This window comes from Branchiostoma lanceolatum, chromosome 1 (assembly GCF_035083965.1).
Source record: "Branchiostoma lanceolatum isolate klBraLanc5 chromosome 1, klBraLanc5.hap2, whole genome shotgun sequence".
Lineage (NCBI taxonomy): Eukaryota > Metazoa > Chordata > Leptocardii > Amphioxiformes > Branchiostomatidae > Branchiostoma > Branchiostoma lanceolatum.
Genome location: NC_089722.1, coordinates 28206364 through 28232433, shown reverse-complemented (window position 1 = coordinate 28232433; position 26070 = coordinate 28206364). Strand labels below are relative to the sequence as shown.

Genomic DNA, 26070 nt, shown 5'->3' with positions numbered 1-26070 from the left:
TATCACAGACTGATCTGCTTGTCATACACGTTATTTTACACAGAAAATCGTTGAAGAATCTTCATATATTTTTCATCACAAAGAAGATAGAACATGTGAAACTCCCAACACGATTAAAAACATCCAAGATGAGACCGTATTAAGATGAGATCGTTAAGATTATATATCAACACTTGATATTTAACTATTGTATAAGATACACAGCATAAATACCAATATCAGGGTAAGATAGTTAGAGGGTGACATTTCAGTGATAAAAAAATAACTGCTCTGAAAACGAAACGAGTTAAATTCGATCAACGTGTACTTTTAACAATTCTGTAGCCTTTAGAAGTTGATGATAATCTGACCCTGCAGGGCATGCAACAAACAAATTCGTTTCCCCATGACCTTTTTTTCTGACACGTTTTGCTGCATGTGAGAGATAAACGACATGCTGACCTTGCCTTTAGGGGTTAGGACTTAACACTGAGATAACTATCTTCTTCGAAAGTCTAGATATGATAACGTGATAACGTAACCTAGATAGTTCGCTTTTGTTATATTTTGATAGTTGTTTTAACTGTACCTCAAGCCACACTGAATTTATTATATAGATAACATCAATGCACGCATCGATTTTCGTCCGTTTTAGAAAAAAAGCTGAAACAAGCAAACATACTATATATAAATACTACAAAAAGATGCAAAATGAACAAATTCATGCATCGGAAAATGTACATTAATGTGATAGAATGCTTCTTTTCCTATCGTAAAACGTACTGATTTTGTCGTAAATTTACTCCTTGCACATTGAATATTGTATGTCTGGTACAAGTGAAGATTTGTACACTATAGGGGATACTGACCTCCCTATAAACTGGTTTGTGTTTAGCACGCAAAAACTGTTTAGGTGCAAGTATTTTTGCCATGTGTTTCAATAAACAACATCATAACTTGAATCTAACCGAAATTGAACGCTACAGTAGCATACACATAACACTGATGAATTATGGATGCGAATCCGTTCAAATAAAGCCTTTCTAGCTGAGTTTAAAAATAGCAACTTTTTTGTCTCGGAAATAGACGAGTTCTCATGACGACAATAGGAGTCGGCTGTGGTTGACCTTTGGTTGATGAATGGTAGGGTAAGCCGTCTCCAGGGGTGTTCGGACAGCCCGGCAAGCAATGTAGGGAGAATGTTTGTCCAGTGAACGGCTCAGCCTCTACCAGGCTCCATAGTAGCCTCCACCAGGCCTTCCCACGGGGGTATGGATCGTAGAATTCGGAAAAAAGGGAACAATTGACCAGTAGAGTCAGTCCACGCCAGGGTTAATATTTCACATGCGCCTGCAAATGTTAACGTATGGTGGCCAAAGTTCCCTGGCAAATATTCTCCATATAGCTGGCGTAATTAGTCTGCTAGAGACTAGCTCCATAGGTAGCTGGAATAAAAGTAGAAATTGGCCAAACAGACAGATAACATGTCGCAAACTGTTCTCCCTCGCTAGCTAACTTCTCTGCCATGTTATCTGTCTATTTGTCCACTTTATGCTATTTTTCCAGCGACCTATGGAGCCTTGAAGAGACTTAGTAGCTGTGTACAACAAACATCACTTTAAGTCTGGTTGAATGTAGTTTATGTTGAATGATTATAACTTCGCAAGGGCATCTGTGTGGGCACCTACGACCACTGCTAGCTACTGACGTGATGTTTTCCCAAAACTCAGCACTCAGTGTTTCATTACACATCTTGTTAAGCCAAGCAATTGCTTTGGAAAGCAAAATGAACAGGAATTGTCATTATTCACGAATCAATTAAAAGGGAGGTTCCCAAAAAACCCATTTGGGTTAAGATATTAAAACGCATCAGGGAGTGTCAATAGACAATGCTCTTATCTTTATGCCAGGTGACGCCTTAAGAAAGTTGTCTATCAAGACACTGGTCACACCTGGGCCCTGACACAGCCTAGTATTGCCTCGGGGCCTGGCTAAGACACCACGATATATATCAGTATGATAATGGTGGAAAGAAAAGACAGGGTCAAACAATTACGACAAGTTAAGTCAACTTTAATGGAAATGTAGAGCGTTTGTCTCTCACTCTTCCGTGTGGTACAAATGATACAACAAGTTGTATGCGTCGCTAAAAAAAATCAGATATTCTTTGTATATAAAATCCTCCCAATGTGGACAACATAAACAAATAAAGTAGGAAGCCCTTCATGATGGGTTACCGTATATATACATATTCAACATTGTCTGACGCTTATCTGTAGTAACCTAGTTTTGCTCATAAAATGTGGGTTAATCAGTGACAAAATGCGTTAACTTTGTATAAAAGAGATTGACTGGCAGCGCATTTGGTCTCGCAGTGCAAGTTTGCCAAAAAGAATCTATATTACAATCTACTAAAATGCAGTAGCATGTATGAACACATTATGCAACTTATGATTAGATAAATTATGGCAATTTTGGTGTAACCAAAGATTCGCCTTCTGGGTTCTTCAATAGAAACAATGCCACAAGTATAAATGCAGATATTTAGGATTAAAGCATTAACAAAAGGCAAAATGAAGTGATCCCAATGCTGATAGCAATTTGACAGCATGCAAATGAAGCAAACATAGAAGATACAGTCCAACCAATAGAGGTCAAAGGGCAGGGCGTTACCTGATAACCTATTACCATCCACAATTGCATGAGCAAGCGCCGCCCTGCATTTAAACAGAACCTTGATACAGTCATCGATGTTTTGACTTTTTGTCCATGACCAGTTGAGACCCAACACCGAAATCTCCCTGCATGCGACATCATATCTCGAATGACACCAAAACTACATGCATAATTAACGAGTCTATATAAGCCTCCATCTTTGACGTAACGCGAGGAAATATCTGCAAATGATCTCTTTAAAAAGCCGCCAAATAATATCATATATCTACAATTAAGTCACCGACAGTGCAGTCTGAAAAAAAGTATTACAAAAGTTATGAATATGATATGTAAGTGTAAGACAGATACGTTTTCCGTACATTTAACACTGAGGTAATGGTTTGATCACATGAAACTTCATGTGCGAATATGGCGGGTGTAGAGTTCGTTTTTATATTCAGTACAGCATACTTTTCCCCATGTCTACCCTAGTTTCCCAGAATGATTTAGAGCCTACCAGGTTATACAAGTTCTTAACGTCCCCGGATCCTTTGGAATCGTAGTGGTTGTTGATGACACCGTTGGGTTTGCCGCGCGAAGCTTGTTCATAGTCGTTTAGCGCTTGAGAATACCTTACAGGTGCCTCGTTTTCTTTCACCACGATGGAGGTATATCCATCGTCCTCGGAATCATGTCGTTTTCTCTCGGACCCTGTCGGCTGTTGTCGGGCTCTCTCTACGTCCGCTCGGGAGACGTCGGCCGCGTCGCCACGAAGGGCTTTGGGTTGATACTGCGAGAACTTCGCCCCCGACTCTGGCGACATCCCCGGGGGAGGGGTCTTACCGAAGATGTTTGTCCACCTCGGTATGTCCTGGCTCCCTCGCGCCGAAGTTGGGCTAATGTAGGCCGTGGAAAAGTCCGGCCAGTTTTCCTTGTTCGAGGCGTCGCGGGCTTTCTCGGACGCGTGTTCTTCAGAATTGTCACGGGCACGTTTCTGTTTTTGGTCGTCGTCGCTGAAGATATCATAATCTATGCCATCGAAGACGTCGTCGATGAAAGCGTCCGTATCTACGATTCCAGAAAAGTCAATCTCACCGTTTTGCTGTGGCTTGGGTTCTTCAGGTCTTTTGGGAGCTGGCTGTAGAGGAGGGGGAGGGACAGAATGTGTTTCCAAGGTTGGCTGAGGGCTCGGTTTCTTCGGGGGTTGTCTCCGCTCGTCCGAGAGACTTTTCTCGTTCGAAGTCCGTTTCTTGGGGATCTGAGCTTCCCTCTTAGTTGGTTCGGGTGAAGCCTTTTTCTCCAGCGCTACAGTGAAGGGTGTGGGCTGCAGCAGATGGGAGAGGGGGCGTTTCGCTACAGGGGACGGAGGTTTCTCTCTCTCCTCGCTCTGAGTTCGCTGTTTCCTAAGATATCTCCGTCCCGATCGCCCTCTGTCTTCTGACTGTATGCTGACGTCATCAAGGGTTTCCACACTATAACTTAGTTCCGGATTTCTGTACACAAAACGCTCACCTCGCGGCGTGTACAAGTCCTCGTGCTTCTTCTTGTCCTTCTTCTTTTTCTCCTTCTCGTCTTTCTTCTCCCGCTTCTTCCACGGAGCCTTGTCAGGCAGTGAAAACGAGCTTCTCCTGGGAGAGTTCTTGGTGCTGTCGTGGTCGGGCGGCGTGTATACCACCTCTCGCGACCCCCTTTCCGACCCTCTTTTCGATCTTCGGAAGAAACTACCAAAGCCAGACCCTTCCTTTTCGGAATCTTTCCTTTTCTGTGGCGGGTATGCGGGGGGTGCCGCAGAGTACCGATTGCTGCCCCCTCTATACAACAACCCTTCCCCCAAAGGTTCGCTGCGGTAGTCGCCATTAACATACACAGACTCGGAGTTGCTCCTCTGATACCTACGTTGGCCCCTATCCACAGAGCTGTACGCCGCGTATTGATCCTCCACAGGCACAGGTCTCGGTGGTTGATGTTGGAAGGACGGGTTCCGTCGGACATTTCTCTCGATCCCTCTGGGATCTGCCGGCCTGACAGTCTGCGTTTGCCACACTTCGTACGCTTCCTTAAAAGCTTTGTTTAACCAGAGGGCTAGCGCGGTAGAATGGGCAGACTTATGGCACACAAACGACATACATTCGAAAGGGTTGCCCCGACCCGTCCCTTTGACAACGATAGAAAACACCTCCTTGTGTATCCTGTCGGCCGCTCCGTACAGGCAGTCGTGTATGGGCACAAAGCTGACGGGAATGGCGCTCCTTCCTCCGCGAGGTTGGCCCACCCTGATGCCCTGGGCGGAGATAAACAGTGTCGTCTTTGGCAGATGTTTCCTGGCGGCTTGTCGGAATAGTGAATCCACGATCGGCGACACGTAGTCCCGTCCCGCCGCCGCCACGGGCCCGCGGCCCAGGTACCGCACGTGAAAAATCGGGCAGATGGCATCGTCGGTCGTGTCCGTGGCGTACCCCGATATTCTCCTCGTCGGCGAGTACGCCATGTTTGTCTCTGCTGTCTCTTCTGAAAATCCTCCGTTGCGCAAAAACCCGTTGGTCCGGTGTGTGTAATGAGGCGGCATCTAGGTGCGTAGTGCGATAGGAATGGAATGCGAAAAAACGCAGCGCCGTTGTTAGCCGCTGATTCGCGTCTCCTCGGCCCCTCTTTCGCGCAGGCTCCGCCCACCGACGGAGGCCCGAGCACAAAAGAAAAGGGCGACAAAGACAATAACGTGTATCATCCAATCATGTAAGAGCGATGAATATTAGTGACGTCAGCAGAATGTAGAAAAACCAGGCCCTGTGCCCGGGGGTCACATCACAGCCTAGATACGTGCATGATCCTCGCGATATCACAGGATGGGGGCATACATTACTACACAGGTGTACATGTGTGTCGTCTGCTGTGACGTTGTTGAAATATACGACGATACGTATACCGACAACAGCTGTACCTTATCTCCTACAGTTATGACAAAATCGATAACATATTCAGTAATGAAGAGGGATAGGACATGGCAGGGCATTCTGCCTATGACTTTATAACCTTCTTTGTGATAGCAAAGCGTTGTCTCTCTTTTTGGCGCCATTTTTTTGGGGACGTCCCTTCAGGCGAAATATCCGCGCGATTAGTTCTAGCAGATGTGAAGGCATGTATGTGTAAACACCTTTCAGGTCGCGTTTGGCTGTCACAAAAGCCAATATGTTTGGGTCTGCCATTTGCACGCACGTTCGGAGCCCGGTATAATAGCGCGGGGATTCTCCTGGATAAATCAGACATCTCCAAGCCGCCTGTATTATTGGGCTCCGTCCAAGAGGCGCGTTACGGGTGATGCTTACATTAACCTATTTCATAACCTGACAACATGGCAGCACATGACACACCAGCTGACGGAAAATTACTCAAACGCTATCTCTATGTAAATGTAGCGTGTTTACCGACGAATCAGTCCTTATCGGTAAAGGTGAGAAAAATGTAAACAAGCGGGAGTGATGTTTAGACAGCTCTGAAGGACGCCCCAGGCTAACGTTGTCGGGATAATTGTCATTCTTAACAGGTAGCCTGCCCACCTGCCCACAAGTAATAACACAAGTACCATTCTTCCAGCCTTAACTACGGCTTTTAGACGTTCTAAGTGCGATATGCGAAGCACGTCTAGCCGAAACGCGTTCTCCAAAACGCCCCCAGAGGTAAAAGGGGAAATACGATGGTTCGATTTGAGAGCATTGAATCTGAAGTGATTTCTGTGGCACGCTTTCAATTGTTACGCAACACGCGGTCTCCACACAACAACAAAACCAAAGTAATATGGCGCGAAAGGATAAAGAAGTGTTGCTATGGCGTTTCTTTTTAGCGGTAAGAGATTGAATTATACCCTCCAATGCCATTTTACCATGTGGTCGCCTCCAAGCAAAATTAAAGAGAATTCAAAAGAGAAAAAGCGTCAGGAAGATACTTTAAGTAAACATCTGTTCGAAGATTACACTCGATAGAGAGTGACTCGGTGTGACATCTGTTCAGTCATCTGTTTTGTACGAGACTTTTAAGCTCATTATATAGCCGCTTCCACGGCCAAGAACGTTTCTTTGTTCTTTTGTAAAGATCTTTGAAGTAAATACTACACGCTCTGTTGATAATGTCAACTAAATGTTTGCAGAAATAAAAATCCTTTTCACAGATTTAAAAGTTTAAAAAGTAATAGCACCCAATCGGAGTGGATTTTGCCAATGTACGCTGTTAAAAAAATCTCGAAATCAATTATTAGGCCACAGCAAGTAAATTTTATGGATGACATCCTCCGCAGACTCCAAAATTAATGAGATAGGGTGGAAAAAAACAAGGCGGGCAAAAAAAAAGAAGATTCCTATATTTTCAAATTTTGAGATCATAAATCTTGTTAAACAAGAATTGAGGCGACGAAATATGATATCATGACCAACAGGTCTTTTATTTCTGTATTCAACCAATGAGGTTTCATATATAATATAAAACCTCCTTGATTCAACAGTAAACATGTCCTTGTAGATGTGTTTACATCTCAATAGACTAACTACAAAAAATGCAGAAAAGAGCTTGTTGTACCATCATCTGAAGCAACTACACTGGGTTTTCATATGCGATGAAACGCCTTGTGTATACAGCTCAATTAACTAGACCCCCCCCATTATTTATATAATGTCCTTGCTAGAACAAATGCAGCAAACAGTTTGTTATTATACCATCATGGGCAGGAACTACACTGGGTATTCATATGCAACGAAACACCTTAGATTGTCAACATTAAACTGTTCTTGAAAATGTGTATACAGCTCAATTAACTAGAACAAAGTCAGAAAACAGCTTGTCATACCAGCATGGGCAGGAACTACACTGGGTATTCATATGCAATGAAACATTTTAGACTGTCAACGTTTACGACATATTTGCCCATATTTGGCATGTTGACCACTGTCGTAGGGCAATGAAATTTCTTGTTTTTTATTTCGAAATCAGGCGAAAATTAATGAGCGCGCTGATGTCATCCATAAAAATTACTTGCTGTGGCCTTATTTTTAGATGAGGTGTTCTTGTACATTTTTTGCTTAACTAATACGTTTATACAAAAAAAGTAATAACAAATGAATGAAAGACCCATTTATTGTTAAAAACATATGTTTATACTGTTAAGCGCTAAGTACAGGTCATGGTACCGGTGATAAAGCAGAAGTACAATTACAGTGACATATAAGAATATAGTATCTTACTACATTTTATACAGTGAATAATGTTTGACACGCAACGAAGAGAAATCCTAGGGAACAACATTAGATCATACACATTAACAGTTACGACTCGTTTACAGAGATATAGGAGTTGTTTATAAGGATACTAAATCAAAAGTTTCCAAATCTTGCCTGGCAGCTATCTTATTTTCCGGAGAATGAGTTCGGTCCATACCGATTTTCAACCTTTTCAACTTGTGTTGTAACACCTGCCAGTCGACCCAAGGACAGATATACATCTTCTTAACCCCTGTTCAATAGACAATGCTTTGTTGCGGACAATCGGGTGATTTTTTTTCTAGAGATATTTGCAGATAACACATTTGTTGAGTTTTCCTGAGTTGAATTTTTTTAGCTACACTGCTTGAAAAGGAGCTAGAACGTTGGAAGTCGTATTCAATTCAATTTTCTAGTCCTTTCTATACATAGCAACACTACCCCATTGCATATCGACCTTCATGGAGCAAAGTTGCGATGTCGTTATGTGGTGAGAACTCATTGAAAATCTGGGCACTGATTTTGGTGGTCCAAATATACATGAAGGACTCCTCGTCTGGCTGGCTTGTTTCTGTGCTCTTTTTAAACGCCAGTATGAAATCATGATAGAAAGGTGCTAATATGAGTAAGTAGATGTTCTGGAATGGATTTGGGCTCCTTTAACTAAAATGAAAAGCTGCATTTTTCCGTGATTACCGTTCTAATTCTAAATGCAGTCTTTTGATGGATGGCTGACTGACAATGACATGATAATAAACTTGACATTTGCTAAAATGGCATGTGAAAAGACAGACATTGTGAAGAGACCAATTGTAAGAAAATGAGGCAGTAATTTACTGTCAAAATTGTTTTCGTGAATGCGTAAATTAAGGTGTGACGCAGAACTACCTGCTTAAATACGTAATAAGCTAAAATATATCACAGCTGTCAGGAGATAGACATATATGTGCCCTGAGATATAGCATGGGATCCAAGTCCGCCAGCTGGCTAAGTGGCATATTCAAGGCCTTAACAAGACAAACTCTGTAAGAAAATGAAGCAAGATTGTTTACGTGAATAGATAAATTACGCTGCGACGTAGTATATACCTACTTGAGTACGTAATAAGCACAAATCTGTCGCATCTATTGATAACTTAGCCGGATTCAAGTCTGACAGCGAAGTGGCATTGGACATCGCTACGCACCCATTGCAGAGAGACGCACTCCTATTTCAGCATAGCTCTGTTGCACATACTAATAGCCGTAGAAAAACATTGTTACAGCGAGTTAAAGAAATCCTTGATTGTAGCGGTTACTCATATCTCTTATACTCTGATAGTTCACTCTGTGACCCCAAATATGTATGTACTCTGATAAGGAACAGAATTTCTGATATGTATATCCAGACATTCCTTCATAATCTAAGTGCCGATACAGGTAAACTGAGATTTTATAAAACTTGTAAATCTGTATACACTAGAGAGAGGTACCTAGAACTTGCTGATTTTGAGTCGCGCTCGGCCATCAGCAAATTAAGAATTAGTGCTCACTCCCTAGAAGTAGAGAGAGGACGATATAAGAGTTTACCAGTGTGCCAAAGAATTTGTAAATACTGTACGTCCAAGGCGGTGGAAGACGAAACACATTTTATTTCCAAGTGTATATTTAACAGCGACGAAAGAACCGAATTATTTAAACAAGTTATCACGAAATATCCCTACTTTTGCACACTCACGGATGAACAAAAAGCTACCTTTCTCTTGAAATCACAGAACCCACAAGTACTAGAAAAAGTGGGACTTTTCGTCTTCCACTGCTTCCAAAAAAGAAGTCAAACCCAGCTAATTTAGATATAGCCAACAATTGTATATAGTACCAGTAACCTATTGTTACAGCAAAGTCAGACACAGTTTACTGACGCATGTATGTTTTTCCTATGTTTTTATCATGTATTTGCAATTAGCCCACGGGCACGAACTTGCAATAAACTTCTATTAACGAGACAAACTTTTACTGTGTAAGTAAATAAGGCAGTGATTTATTGTCAAAATTGCTTACTTGCATGGGAAAATAAAACTACCTACTCAAGTAATAATCTCAAATTTGCCCCATCTATCAGGGGATGAACGTTAAGATAATGTGCCCTGAGATATAGCACGGGCTTCAAGTTCGCCAATGAAGTGGTATATTCAAGCGTTTTAACGAGACAAAGTCTGTAAGACAATGAGTCAGTAGTTTACTGTCAAAATTGTTTACGTGAATAACTAGATAAATGACACTGAGACTAAACTACCTACTTGACTACGTAATAAGCACAAATCTGTCGCATCTGTCATGGATGAACCTAAAGTGCCCCGACACGATATCTTGGGCATCTATTCTGCCAGCGAAGTGGCGTATTCGTGCGGAGTGTGGATCAAGGAACCGTGCAGAGAGCACCCCGGGAACTGGTCTGAGATCAATCACAGATCAGGGGAAGATCCTGCGGTTACACCAGTACACGCAACTCACATCACAGCAGGAAGATCGTGATTATCTGACGGAAAGTGGACGCCGTGAGCTCCCGCATGTCGACAAACAAGCTCGCGTGTTGTTCCGGATGATCTGTCATTGCTGATTCGCCATCTTGATGACGTCATTCGACTCAGCAGACAAACGACTTTTGCGTTGTCAATGGAGACGAAATCTCTTAATTATAGACCATCTGTTGTCCATAATGACTATGTAGTGTGTTTTCAAACGGGCTGTTTTTCTTAAGAACGGGTTCTTTTTCTGGGAGGGAACTTTAGCATTTTGACTTGCATTGTCGTGTACCGATGTTTACAAGATACATGAAGTGTAGAAAAGAATGAAGAAAACGGATTATCATTGTGACATTTATCAGTATTCTATCAAAGTTTAGGATTTAAACAATATTGAAGACTAGCCCTAAACTGTTCTAACATCGAAGACCATAACTCACAGTCACAGTTCACCTGCATCAATTGCACTGGTCATGAAATTGTAAAAGCGCCGCCATGTGATGAATTGGCAATCTACAGCTCTGAAATGACACACATCAGAGGGGAGGATTGTGACCCTTCAACGGCACCAGTCCTTTGATTTCCTCCTAATAGTATCCGTGCAGCGTTCTTTATTACCCCCAACATATGTTACCCCGTCTCCGGAGAACAACGGGAAAATATTTTTCTTTAAACGTTAAATCGCGGATCCTTTCTACTTCCAAAGTACCAAAATTATCAATCTGAAAACATCTTTTGAAAGCTGACACCTTCCAGCATCTCACTGGCGAGTTTGTTTTGTCAGATTTAGTCGTTAACGCAACTTAGAAAGCGATTTGTCGGGTCATGTCTGATTGAAATCTGAGTTTCAAAGCGATCGATTGGTCGGGTTGCAAACCGCAGACGGCTAAACTTAACAGGACCCTAGACTAAAGTCTGAACAAACCGCTCAGCTACGACCTCTGGCGACGACGTATAACAGGACAACAAACCACGGACTCTGAGGACCTTTGGTCAAAGTGCATAAGTACTAGTATTAGTTTCAGTTATCATGCGATCATTGACACGCCCAGTGTGTATATGGTATGACAGTACTGCATTGTTTGTCCCAGACAAATACCAATGGATAAAGCACCGTTTATATATAAATACAACGTTATATATATAACGAAAACTGATCGGTTATTGGAATCTATATTGGCTCGAGAGACAAAGTACACCAAGTATGGCAATTTACGATATTGTTATATATAAATCAGGATATGGCAGATTCTTAAGATTTATTTCTTTGCATCTAAAACAATTGGACATAAGTAAGATATTGATTGCCATGGAATACACATGGAGGTTTCAATCTCTCAGAAGCCATCGATTCATTCCTAGAGCCAAAATACCAAAAGGCGCCCCATCTCTCATTTATGCATTATCCTCTTAGTGTGTGATGCGCGGAATGACATCTAATAACAATCAAATAAGTGAGGCAACACCCGTTTTCACCACCATTTCATTTTCTCTTTGCTTTTCAAAGTACCGTCAATCTTTATAAATGAACTAATGGACTTAAACAGAGCCAGTAGTTTACGATAATGACCAATGATTTAAAAACAACCCCCGGGTGGTCGAATGAAAAGCGTATTGCCTGTGATAGTACCAGAGCCAACAAGATAAACGGTTGTCACAAGATCCATTGTGCCGCATGATAGACTGAGTAATATACTGGAGCCTACCATTGTACGAAAGGTTATTCACTTCTGTTGTTATGTAGATTATACTCACACGTTCTATGAAACGGGAGTTCGTAAATCAATATAAAACATCGTTAGAATAAGACACAATGAGCGCTAGCAAACGTTTACGTAAGATTTATTACTCGCCTGAAATGGAGAAATAGGCATGATTTCTTGTAATCAGTATGTTTGCTGAATCTTTGTTTTCACAATTACAAGTGCATGTCATTATCTTTCAATCTCTCAATGACATTGACGGAGGCCATCTCTAAACCGAGGCCCGGTCGGGATGTTTGCGCAGGAACGAAAATAAAAGTGCATATCAAGAAACATATACAAATCATGCTCGTGATCATTATCTAAAACGTTTTGTGTGTTTTGTTGTCGTATATATCATACTTTTTATTCCCGCAAGCTGCCCGGCCGGGCCCCGGCTTGGAAATGTGACCCTAGCCTAACTACATCACATAATACAGTATCGGTCCTGGGATAAGAAAACATGACTTTGGCTTTTTCAAAGAATGACATGACTGATGTGTTGCGTGGCAAGCTTTACAAACCATGCTTTATTCAAGCGTTGATGATGAATAACGAGTTGGTATAAACATACGATATTTTCTTTATTCCCAAGGCTCAAATAACTTCAGTCTTAACGGACGGATCGTTTGACATAAGTAGCTTGTCGTCCCAAATACAGTTACTTAAGAACACAATGCAAAGCGCTACACGTAGTGGTAAAGTAAGTAATGGGATTCTTAGTCATGAATATCGTATCGTTAAGCATCTCCTCACTATGAGCATCATGTTATGACAGTTGTCAGGTGGATGACATTTTTACTACAGATCGATGCTTATGCTATCACGTGAACTGACAAGACCTTGAACACCTCACCTGCGTGTGCTCTGATACGTGCTCACCTGTCATTTGTTATTCATTACCCACTGTTTCCATAAAGGATGACTACTAGTACCAAGAGGATCCATTGTCTCTAACATAAATCTGTCCTTGCAACAAACATAGGAGTCATTAAACAGGTGTTCCGTATGCATCTACAACCAGCTATCTTCGGACTCCTCGTCGCTGGCGTTCCCGGAGTCCGTCATCTCGGCTACTGCCACGGCCACGGGCAGCTTCCCCCGCATGGCCTCGGGATCCACCTCGGGGTTCACCTGGCTGGGCCTCGGCAGCTGCTGCTCCCTCCTCCCGAACATCTGGTCCTTTTCTCTGGCTCTGTCGGCGTCGTCTTCAAACCGCACCCGATACTGCCTCCTCTGCGATCTGCGGGTGTTGTCATGATTCAGAACGGGGGACCGGGTGAAGGCTTCATGGTTGCCATTGGACGCCTTTTGTTCCGGGCCATTGTCAAGCTTGTCGACCTTTTTCACGGCGTGTCTGGCGGTATTTGAATCAAAATCGGCGCTCGGTCTGGTCTGCGCACGCCCGCTGTTCAACTTGTCTGCGGGTCTGCCCTCTACTTTTCTGATGACATCCGCGTGCAGCGGGACTTGTTTGACTTCAGTTCTGGTCGGGCTGGATCTAAGCTCGTGCCGTGGCGTCGCGTTTCTCCTGGTGTTAGCCTTGACCGGGCTTTTCGGTGGGCCGTTTGAGTTCACGTGCCTGAAGTCAATCTCGGAAAACGTCTTCTTAGAAATAGATGAGTACGGGCTTTCTGGCACAGTGGTCCACCGGGTGCGACTGATGTTCTCTAGAGAAGTTGCCTTACCCGGGCCCCTGATGTGATGATTTGTATTGTCCACCACCTTCTGAGGAGACGAATGGGGGACGTCTCGCTTTGTCCCGACCGTCTCAAAGCCCACGAGCTGAAAGGTCCTGTTATTCTGGTACTTAACACGCTCTGGGGAACCCTGGTCATTGTCAGAAGGGCCCGGATGTAGGTCTTCGACACTCTTGGCCCTCCTCCAGTTGTAGAACCGCGTTTTCTCTACTGTCACCTTCAAACCTTCTGGTGTGATAAACTCCGTTCTAGTCGGGGAAATAGGGAAACTGCCGCCCTGGAGTTCGAATTGCTCCACTCGGTCCTGGTTCTCTCCCGGGGGCCGGCCGTAGACGGCATGAACCCTGTGGATCTCTTGCGGTGGGCCCCTGGGTGCCCCTGGGTTATAGTGATGGGGCTCCACGGCATTAGACATGACCTTGGCTGACCTTTGGTGAATTCCACCTTGAGGAAAGTTGGGGCTCCTAGGCGACAGTTCCTGTTGCGATCCTCTGTTGGGGACCGGGCCCAGCATGGCGTCTTTGGCTCCGCTGTATTCATATTTCACCCATGTGTGTTCGGGGATGTTGTCCAGGGAAGCCGACTTCATGAAGGGGACACGAGAACGTAGCGGGTTCCGAACGCTTCTCAGACTGTCCATAGGTCCTGTTTGGAAAGGGTTCGTGGCAGGGTGGGCGAGGGTCCTCGGTGCAGAGGAGGGGCGCGCTGTCGTGTCTTGAAAATCCGTACTTTCATACAGAGAAGGTTCATACACAGAATACTGTAAAGGTTTCCTGCTCTGCCTGTCAAATTTGAAGAGTCCAAAGCAGTTGGTGAGCGCGCGCTCATCGTTCACACCTAGCGGTTCCTCGATGAGTACCCCCGGGTTCCTGGGCCTGTTGACGGGGATCCTCGCCTTCTGCCACGTCTCGAACGCTTCCTTGAACGCGATCGTCAGCCAGAAGGTCATGACCCTGGCCAGCTCGTGAGAGTCGCAGAAGAAGGCGTGACACTGCAGCAGGCCCTCCATCTGCCCGTTCCGAACCACCACGCCGAACACGTTCGGGTGGATCCGGTCCGACGCCCCGTACGTCACCGTGTGGATGGGGAAGACTGCCTGCTTGTTGCGCTGGAACGGCCCGCGCTCCTGTTTCAGCTTCAGCCCGTGGCTACACAGGCTCACGGTCAAGGGCTCGAGCTTGCGGCCAACACCCTCCTCGAACAACATGTCCACGGGCTCCTCGATGGCGCCCCTGCCGACCTCGCCGTTCGCCGGCATGACGCCCAGGTAGTGCACGTCGAACACGGGGCACACGTGCGTGCCCTCCGAGCAGCGGTGGCGCTTCCAGCGGTAGTTACCGTACAACCTGGTCGCCATCGCCATACCTGCTTCTCCATCAATCTGCAGTGTTGGCACGGTGCGTGACACACTCCCCTGCTCGGCGCAGCTGCCCGGCGGAGTCACTGCTCAAATAGGGGAGGCGTGGCCGCTACCCCGCGGGCTGTGATTTATTCCCGTGCCACCAGGAAACTCCTTAACGCTCTTACTTCCACCACATTCCCATCTTCTCACAACAGCAAACCAGCACGGCGAGTTCTCTGCTCGCATGAGGACGAGTCGACCCTGTACCGCGACACGTAATGAATAGTGAGATAAGGACTGTCGCAGAGGGAATACATTCAGGATAGTCATTGACTAGACTCAGCCAATCAGCGGCAAGGTTCCGTCGGTCTGCACGCAAAGGAGGACATCTGTGCTTAAACAGTCTAGGCACGGATATAGGCACTCAGAACAAAAACATCTCAGAGGGATTTTGAAGCATATTCACGGTGTTGACTGCAAAGTCTGCTCTTATAGTCCCGGCATGGGGCTCTCTTTTGTTCCCAAACTAGTCCAATGCGATATATAGATTTAATGAGGTACCATTGACAAACAATCACCTTCCATTGCTCAACGTAATGGACAATGAATGATGCTGCAGTAGGAGTGGTCTATTGTTTGGGTAGAGAGCTTTGACATCCAATTAAAGGTCAGACTGAGGCAGATTTAAGTCGGGATGTTATTTGTGTTGGCATCAGTGTTGTTGTAACGCCCCTTACATCTTACAGCCCGGGGTTGTTCTCAGAAAGAAAAAGAGACAAGCTTGTTTCTGAATTGTAAGCATTACTTAGCTGGGTGACTTCTGCCACGTAGTCTTAAGGCCTTGGTTCTTGTCACCATGCCAAGAGGAAGCTATCCAGGCTACAGGGGATAACCTAAACAAATTACACATTTTCACAAGGATAGATATAATACAAATATAGTAGGCGTACCACAAATAACAGGTGTGATATAACTGCTTAGTATGCTATATAAAGGCAATTAATATGCATAGTCTACTTACACCCTCAAAGCAATGGCACTCTTAGGTAAGTAACCAGAAACTGTTCTGTAAAATGCACTATTTTCGACAACAACATCAAGGTAATGATCATAAAATACCACCCAAGCGTAAAGTTATAAGTAACAATAATGGACTGTTGTAGAAATTGCCGGAACGAAAGCAATCTGTGAAACATGTCTGGAAGACCCGAAATTCCTCTCTAAATACTTGAGTGTTTATCTTTAAGCGATGAAGCGGAGAAATGCCGATCATATCGTGCAACAATCCTCGGCGTTCCCACGATCGCTATCTCGTATCTTTGATACGCTCCAATCGAATCCGGAAATTATCCTCTATACGGGCCGATTGTTCGTGCTGACATCTATGTGTGTAATCTTTCAATGTGAACGTCCGTCATGAGACAATGATTTTAACAACTATGACACAGAGGCGGTCATTAAAAATTGAAAGGTACTTCTTTTCAGCCGTTGTCTTCGGCGCTGGCTGCGGCATTCCGTCTTAAGACTTGGCTCGACAACAACAATAGGCTGTCAGATGTAAAAAGGGATTTCATTTTAGTACAAGGTGCCATTCTTATTGTGATAGTAGATTCCACAATCACATAATTCATGCATTTCTTGAACCGTCTGTTGTCAAGCATGGACAGCGAACGCTAAATGTAAAGTAAACTTGAGTAACATGTACATGAGGAAAATTCCTAAGAGACCATTATCCTTATGTGACCCACGGCGATACTATTTTTGGACGATGTTAATTTGTACTCCTCTTTTTACAATTTTCAAAACAATGCTCAATTGGAGAGGGTTTGTAGAATTGACTTATTTCACGATCTGTATGATGCATTCTGTTGAATACGTATCATTGTTTGGCGATGATATGATATGATGTGATACGAAATGATAAGATGACATGTGGTCTCCATATAATGATATACAGGTTTGTTGTATTATATGACCATATATTATGTTATCAAATATGTACACATAAACAATTGCCCAGGGATGACCCAATAACTGCATATGTCTCTATTCATTACCCATACCGGTCCCAAAGGATTATGGACACGATAACTCCATCAAAGTTTACGATGTACAGAACCTTAACAAAAACTAAAAACTGTACACTAAATATGTGGTGAGGTTAACAGGAACGTTCTATTAAAGTGGCATCATCGCAGTTGGGATAGCAACTAGCTTATTATTATAATGATATTCCAAAATGCTGAAGCAAGCGGTTAAGGAGAAAACACGAAAGAAAACATACAACGTACATCACTATATAGATGCCTCAGGAACTTGGATAACAACTGTGGTTTTGTTTGGATGCAGGTAAATTGAATTTTACAAAGCTGCGTAAACTTTGCTGATAAATTGTTTACAGACTTTTTATACTTCTGACAATACCTAACACCAATCGAACGGGTGCCATGCCAGTTTCGAAAACGCGACAACGCCTAGGCCTTTTTAAAAGCTTAGGCACGGAGGCAACAATAGCTGTGTCCATGTTTTCACGATTTTTAGACTGACAAAGTTGGCTTTGGAAACTATCCAAGTAGACGCAGCAAGCCAAACATTCTGCCTAACTCCGCAAAAACAATATATCCGCACACGACAAACCAGAATAGAAGACGTGCGTTACAAGAGCCGCCCCAGCTGGATACACGTCAATCTACACACAGTCGGTTTGACAAGGACGTCATCAGTGTCGTTGTAGGGGGCAAATCAGGAACCTCGAGCTCGCCGTGCGTGTAGCTGATATCAGTCATCGAGAAAAAGCCACAGTGTCTAAAGCCCCTGTCACACTTGTGCGTATATACAAGTCCGCGTGGGTTGCGTATTAACATGTTTTTGGTTTAGGTTAAGTTGCCAGCCGAATAAGTGATTTCTTAGGTTCGATAACCAGGCTGCACAACGGTGGGTCAAAGTAGAAAACAACGTTTTCCCCGCAAACCTTACTTTAACCAAAAAAAGGTTAATGCGCAACTCACGTGCACTTAAATATACGCACAAGCGTGACAGGGCCCTAATGTATGCTTGCAACATATGCATTGCTGATATTTGCACACCGTAGGTTCTAGAAAACGAAACCCGAAAACGCATAGCCTGTCTGTGATTGCTACACAGTGCTAAAGGTTGAAGCCTAATATGTACATATTTGTTGATATGAATATGTAAGAATTTTTGCAACATGTTGCTAAAGTGACTTGATTTTAGGAAATGTTATTTGCATATCTAGGAAATGTGACTTAAGTTCCTAGCTTCAAGAATAATCTTAAATGGCACATGCGGATGAATTCTAGATCTCCAAAGGTTTGGGTGGCCCTCTGGCAGCTTAAAGGTGCACTGCAGTAAGAGTGATGTGAAGATGAAGAGGACCTCCATGCTGCCATCCAGCCACCAAGACAAACACGATGACCTTGAAAATACACAGATTAACATTTTCGGTTGTATTTAAGATGTACATAAAAATTTCACTTGGCTACCTATAGCTACCTTGTCACTGATTGTCACATGTGTACATTATTAGACAAAAGTTATACTTTTATAGCATTACGAACAATTTGTTAAAATTAGGACGACGTTTGTAGTGTTGTTCACAACATAAACGTAACCAGTCCACGTTTGGTAATAATCTTTAATTGGCGATGACTGTTTTATCTCATATTTGTTGTGATTTTCGTTACTAGCATCTTGGAAGTCAAAGTCATTTGTCACTGTCAAACTTCTTTCTCCCTACGTAATGTAAGAATCGTGGACAGACGACGTCCCCACCAATATATCATGATGACAAGTGAACTCAGGGCGGCACCAATCATGGCTCTCAATTGATTGTAATTTCCTGACGCAGGTCGAAGTTAATGACCGGCCATTGTCTCGTTTTGGGCGGTGAAGGATATCCGGATTGCTTTGATCCTATCTTGGCTGTACATAGCGCGTGCTATTCAATCCCACAAAATGGGGTAATCAGAAGCCATTACGTATTCTAGTCTCGCTTAGGCCCTCATCACACTAGACGGCGATCGCGTTGCGACCTGCCTGCGACCTAATTTGGCTTTGTGTAACACTTGACTTTATGATTGGAATACCATGCAAAATGTGAAAGTATGACTGAAAAGACAACTAAACGCACAAAGCGTAAAAAGATTCGCTTTTTATCTCTGAAATTCGTTTGTCACTGTCAAATCGCTCGGTCGCAGCGAGGTCGCCACCCTCGTAGAAAGGACGTGTTAAAGACACGGTTTCGGCTGGTAAGCAATTTGGCGGCTATAGATAGCATAGATTTATATATACATGTATATGCAGCTTTGGCCAGGTCTGACAAGCGAGGTCCTATTCATTACTACGTATTTGTTCTGGTTGATGTCCTGACGAATTATCAATCTCACTCACAACACGGCATCTAGATCTGTTGTGATCCCAGACTGTTTCCAGCTAATTAGTGACCACTGACCACACAAGATGTCCAGCTTGTTAATCAACGCCCTATTCTGCCTAAGGTCAAATAGGTTTTCGTGTAAAAGTCTGTCTAATTACATAGTAAACGAGTTCTAATCAATTCAACAATATCATATGGATAACATGCCTTTTCTATGTGTCGCCTGTCTTAGATTATCGTACTCACATAGCGCATATCGTACTCACCAAGGACATTATTAATGCCCTTGTACTCACGTAGTCCGTTCATTTTGCATACTTTAACAAAAGCTTTTATTGCATGTTACATGTACCTGTATATACTTTTTTAATGTATTAGTATGTTTCAATCCTTAGCTTAATCCTTAGTTGATATTTGAAAACAATACAAGGCAAATACAGGGGTAGTCTGAATATCTTTTAATTATGGTCAATGTGCACCAGTATAACGTATATCAATCCACATACTTTTCCAAATATGTATATCTGTACAATATAGATAAAACAATTGCACTATATATATATACAGTATGATACAGTTAGAATTTGATTATATAAGCTAGACCGCAATATCCAGTGCATGTGGCGAAGTATCATTAAATACAATAGACAATTTCCAGTTTTATTTTCCTATGGTTCAATGTGCGATCTATGGTGGGCAAATATGTGGCATGAAAGGGCCAGAATTTTGGAGTACAAAATGTTCATGAAAATCTTTGTACATACGATTTGTTATGGTACCTTGCACTGTGAAACTTAACTTGCTTGACAACAAAGTCAATGATGATATTAGTGGGCATTATCAGTAGAATCATAGACGCCCTTAGAAAAGTATTCCAAGTCGCAGAATTACAAGAGTCTAAAACGCCATACTATCTACAGCAACTATCTATTGTGATCCATGTATATTTCAAGCAGAGGAACTCAGCAATATGATTACATAGTGTTGTTGAGCAAAATCCGATCAAACATTTCAAAAACAAGTCATTTTCTAAAAATATATTATGTCCCTACCAGATACACTTGTCAAGCTTATGTTGACAATAATGGGTATTGTAACGTACAAATTCGATGATATGTTCGTCATGTAATTCTCCTTTTTCTTAAAGATATTCTTGATATTATACAATATACATGTACAGAGAAACTCATACTGACTGACAACAATTCAAACAGATATGTAATAATGATTCATACCACCTCCGGTACATTAGGAGTGAAGATCTACAATTAGCAAATATATAAAAGATAACGCATTGCAGTGTAGAAGGAAGACTAACAACTAAGATACTCGGCGTTATATAAGTACATCTTTGGCACGTGTGTGTATGTGTGTGTGTGGGGGGGGGTAGTTAGTACAAGCTGGCGCCACTCACTATTGTATCCTAGAATGTGGGAATATGTCATTATCATGGCTGTTACATAACAAAAGTTGTTAACACATTTTCAGGGATTTTGAGCTTATTTCGTTCCCTTTCAAATGTTAAAAAAAGCCATTTAGTCGGTCATTTTTACTGATACTCTGGCGTTAATTGGCTTATTTTAGTCGTCTAAAATCCAATAGGCTTACCTATAATCTCGCTATTCAAAGATGAAAGGTCCCTGGACTCTTTTGACATTTTACGTAACGTAAGCAAAAGTACCAAAACGTTTTCGTCAAATGTTTTGACGTTTAGATTGTTTTATGCCGTGTATAGTTGCTTCCGATGTCATATGAAAGAGTTGTATAGGCCTGGTGTTTCTCAAGTGTGTAATGGATTAAATAATTTAGAACTTACGCACTGTAACAACTGTTGGTATCTGGCGTTAAACCACAGTGACTCTGTCAGTGGAATGAATGCACGGTAATTGGTTAAACAAACAGAAAAAAGTCTGTACGGAATCTGATGATTTTACCCGTCATTTAACATTAGATATTTGTCTCGACTTGATCGGTTGGTAGCGTCTTCTAAAACAACGATTTTTGTCGATACTTTGTGAGTCCTCTGTTTGAAAAACTTATGAATTGTTACAATAAACATAGCCAAGGTTGAACAGAATCCGGCGATTTTACCTCCAATTAAACAGTGAATAGTTGGCGCGATTTGATCGGGTGGCAACTGCTTTGAAAGAACGGCATTTTCAAATGGCAATGTGGAACGACCTGTTTGGCATTGTTGTGTCATTCTTACGGTGCGACCAGGTCAGCATGGGCTTTGTTGTCATACCTTCCAGGCACTACGTGGCTTGTTTGGGGACATCTGTAACGCTTGGTTAAGCATAGCAAGAGAAAGGGGGCTCTGTGACTGACTAGTTTATTAGAATTTACAATCTCCTGTCAAACTCTCAAAGATCATAGCGAATATAAAGATTAGACTGTAACAGTATGTGCACAATTGTCAACATTCTATGTTGCCTTAGATGTTAAGATATGTTAGTGTCTTGTTCTAGTTGGTTATCTTGAACGTAAACAATGACCTGCTACATGCGTAAGAGAGCCTCAAACAAATAAACAAATGGAGAAAAAGGTGTATTTTGCAATCAAACAGTTATTGTTTGAACCCACGCGAACAAACCATTGACATTTTGACTATGATATGTTTTGTTTTTACCAATGACAACTCCGAAAGTGGATAGTATATATTATATATATTACATTTTGTGGTAGGAAAAATGCATTAGAGAATGTTCTGAATTAAAACATTAAAACTCATACACTCATCTGTAGTGCTGCATACGTAAACTCATGTTTAGATTAAGGCCCAGATTCAAGTCCAGGAGTTCAGATTCAGGTCCGGACTTATAAGAACCCATGGCATATGTAAAATTCCACGTTGATATAAAGTTGACATACAATTTAAAAGATATACATACAAAATTATATACAGTCAATAATAAACACAAAAACTCAGTCATAAACACAAAAGCAGCAATGTTTTCGTTTTTTTCCTGGGCGAATTTCACGATTTATGGAAAGTTTTAGATGGTTTGGAACAAAAAGGAGAAAATAAGCAAGAGATACTTTTGCAAGTCCGGAATTGGTTCCTTTAGGGTTTTTTTGGACTTGAACCTATACATTTTTAGGTCCAGTTTAGGTATGCAGCACTACTCATTTGTATCACTTATCATACAACTGTTATTAAGTTTAGTATATATAGCTTAACAATGGTACCGATGTCTACTGCAACGTATAGTTACTTTGTTGTTTCACTTACCAATGTGGTAGGCATTCTACAAGTCAGGAAATGGGGCTTAACTGTCGTTTGTTTTGGCCTTGTCCTGAAATGAGTTAGTCCTTGATTCTCTCATAATCTGTGTCTTTCTACATATCTCTGGCATCTTTTTTGACAAATGATACATTTGGTTAGAGACATAGCTAAAGCATGTATACCTCTGGTCACAGTCGATCGTCGAACTCTACGGATTTTGCTTGGGTATCGGAGAAGGTGACCCGAAAGGACTTAGGTAAGGTCCCAGCAAGTCCTCTTCGCTTGGCTTTGTCCTCAACAATGACCAGTTTCTTTTCTTGAACCTCCTGGTCATCCCTGGAAGTGCTCGGCTTCTTCAGGGCTGACTTAAGAGGCTTGATGCCGTTGACTGAGTTCCTCTCTGTCGACGGAGAGTTCCGTGCTGGTAAGGGTGGGGGTGCTACCTTGGGAATCTCATAACTTACGGCCCCAACGTTTACGGTTGGTCTTCCATTGGCGTTGGTTGTGACGTCTACATCATCAACCCCAGGGGCTTTCGGCACCCCAAAGTTGATACATTCGTAACCAGACTCACTGTCCGCAATGGAGTTTCTCTTGTCGTAGGGCTGGACCGTCAGACCCTTGGTTTGGGCTGGCGCAGAGTTATTGTTGCTCTCTGCCCTCTGTTCCTCTTCTCGCTTGATCGTGGTCACACCCGTGATGCTGAACTTTGGGTTATGGAGGGGTGGCTCCTCATCTTGTCTCAAAGCAGGGGGTGCCCTTGAACCGTTTACTACATGAACGCCATCCTGTGCACTTGGAACGTGGCTACTCGTTGGCGGGACCTGTTGGTTTGTTGGCTGAACGTTGGCAACTGAATAATTTGCTCCTGACGCAGGCAAGTGCGCGATGTTGTCATACGAGTTCGATCGTTGCCTGCCCGGTCTCCTCGCGATGGGCTTGAATCCTGACTCATTTTGTGACGCTGTACGAGCCCTCGGGATCGGGTAGTTGTTAGCGTTCGGGGTTCCTAACTGTGGTGACGGGGGTCCCCTTTTGTACAAGTTCGGGCTTGTCCTACCCTGTCCTCCGTTCAGCTGGGGTACTGGCGGTGTCCTTCGATAAGCGTTAGGACTAGATCTGCCCGAGCTTCCATTCAGTATCGGCTGTGGTGCAGGCGGCATCCTCCGGTAAGCGTTCGGGCTGGTCCTGCCTGGGTTCCCGTTCGGTTGTTGGGAATGAGCCTGTCGGCGGTAGACATGAGGACTCGTCCTGCCCGAGTTACCGTTCACGACGGGCTGGACGTCTCCGTTTGGCATGGTCGTCGTGACGGCGTCTCCCGTGAACGTGGGGTATCCGAAGAACGTGAACAGAGTCTGAGTTGCAACAGTGCGACGTGTTACCCTTTTGGTAGAAGAGGGATTATTGTTATCTTGGGATCCAGTTTGGGAAGTAGCCACAGGCGTGTTCCCAGGTTTCTGTGTCTTCGCCGCCTTGTTCACCTGGGAGTAGATTGGTTCCGCTGGGGCTACCTGCGGAGCTGTGCTCGAGGCTACTGCGGTAGAAACAGCCTGTACGGCGGGGGGAGCCGGTGCGGGGCGTCGACTCCTTTGCGGCCCGGGAGAGGACCGTCCGTTCTGAAGCGCGGTCGGCACCTGATGCGTGATGGTCGTGCTGGGTGCTCGAACCGGCGGTTGTGGGCGATCTCCGCCCTGAGGCTGGGACTGTACCGGAGTCGGAATTATTCCGTTCTGCAGTGGCTGTGTCCCAATGATAGGGGCCTTGCCTCTGGTCCTAGGGGCCCGCACAGAACCCATGTTGCCAGGCCCGAGGTCGTCGTTGGCCCACGCGAAGTTAGGCCCGTCTTGTAGGTTCACATCCGCCAAGTCTTGGTAGGCCATCCGGAAAGATCGACCCAGCCAGTACTTCATGTCCTTTGCAGTGTCCTTCGTGTCGCACAGAAACGCATGGCAGTACATGGACTTGTGAGAATTATTCGTCGTTATGACGGCAAAGACACGTCCGTGGAAACTGTCCTCTACTCCGTACGTGATCGAGTCTATGGCAAGATGAACCCTCTTCCGCTTGAACATCCCTCTGGCCTTTTTTTCCATAAATATGCCCGCGCTCGATACTTCTACGAGCACTTTTTCGGGCTTCTTTCCCTTCTGCTGGCGAAGAAGTAACTCCAGCGGCTCCTGGATGTACTCCCGCCCGGCCTCCCCCTTGGCCTGCGCCCTGCCGAGGTAGTGGACAGAGTACGTCGGCCATCGCTCGGCGATCTTGTCGAAACTGTACGACGACGACTTGCGCCCCGCCATATTGTCCGGACACACAGTGAATACCTGGGGGAACAATTACCTCAGGTATCCCGACAGGTCTTTGTGCGCTGCGCATCGCAAATGGGCGGCATTGTCCCTGAGAATATGCATACTAAATGGGGCGGGCCTAACCTAAGATTACCCCCCCCCCCCCCTCCATAACATCAAAAGACTTTCAGCCGTCACAAGCCGGTTGTTCTACTCTAGCTCTCCGCCAATAATGTGGCCCCCTCTATCTCTTATTTCACGTTTGATCACGCGATGGTATGGTTTCTTTAAGAAAGTTATATACTACCACAACTGTGTCTAATCCAAAAAAAAAAACGGACATGAATTCGTCTGTAATGAAGCCGTTTTATTCATTATCAGATTAAGGCTTTGAAGGTTCATTGAAGATTACGTGTTAAAGGTGTGATGCTCAGTCACCGGAGATGACAGCAGGGTGACGTGAGTAACATTGCCCCGAGCTACATTCTACCCTCAAATAACAATAGGTATCTAGAAGGGTAGGGTAAAAGTAGATTGTAAGGTAACACCTTAATAGGATTTCGGCCCTTCCTTTATATAGAGATAATACGTGGATTATAGCTGGTGTGCTGAACTTTTCTTTACAACATAAGATACCGGACTGGCGTCATCAGAAACCGAAAAAGCGCAAGTAAGATGTCCTCGACTGTCAGTGGCCGTGTTTCTCACGATGTTCTGTAGCCTTACAGCGGATTAAGGGCGGCATGGGTCAGCAGCTGAATCGTAAACAGAGTTTCCCGCCGTTTTGTTGTCGTGGCCAGAGTTTCAGTGACACTTCTGCAACTTTAGAGAGGCGGATTAAGAGCTTATACACAGGTGGCGTAGGACACAGGAATGACGTAGTTTGACGCATGCGCAGAGTTGATGGGACATCTGGTAGAACTGTGAACCAACCCAAGCTCCAGCCCAAGGCTTGACTCACGGCATATCATTATCCTGTAAAAGATATGTTTTTTG

At 43.7% G+C, this 26070-nt stretch overlaps 3 protein-coding genes across 3 annotated transcripts; all 3 read right to left on the bottom strand.

Annotated features, from left to right (window-relative positions):
• Positions 1–2031: 2031 nt before the first annotated feature.
• On the bottom strand, positions 2032–5294 carry LOC136446660 (uncharacterized). The gene has a single exon (XM_066445135.1). The coding sequence runs from the start codon at positions 5198–5200 to the stop codon at positions 3092–3094; it is 2109 nt and encodes a 702-aa protein (XP_066301232.1). The 5' UTR covers positions 5201–5294; the 3' UTR covers positions 2032–3091.
• A 6912-nt stretch (positions 5295–12206) lies between these two features.
• LOC136446646 (uncharacterized) lies at positions 12207–15735 on the bottom strand. Its single transcript, XM_066445134.1, has one exon. The coding sequence runs from the start codon at positions 15183–15185 to the stop codon at positions 13137–13139; it is 2049 nt and encodes a 682-aa protein (XP_066301231.1). The 5' UTR covers positions 15186–15735; the 3' UTR covers positions 12207–13136.
• Positions 15736–20003: 4268 nt separating this feature from the next.
• LOC136446637 (basic salivary proline-rich protein 2-like) lies at positions 20004–25232 on the bottom strand. Its single transcript, XM_066445124.1, has one exon. The coding sequence runs from the start codon at positions 25084–25086 to the stop codon at positions 22975–22977; it is 2112 nt and encodes a 703-aa protein (XP_066301221.1). The 5' UTR covers positions 25087–25232; the 3' UTR covers positions 20004–22974.
• Positions 25233–26070: the final 838 nt, after the last annotated feature.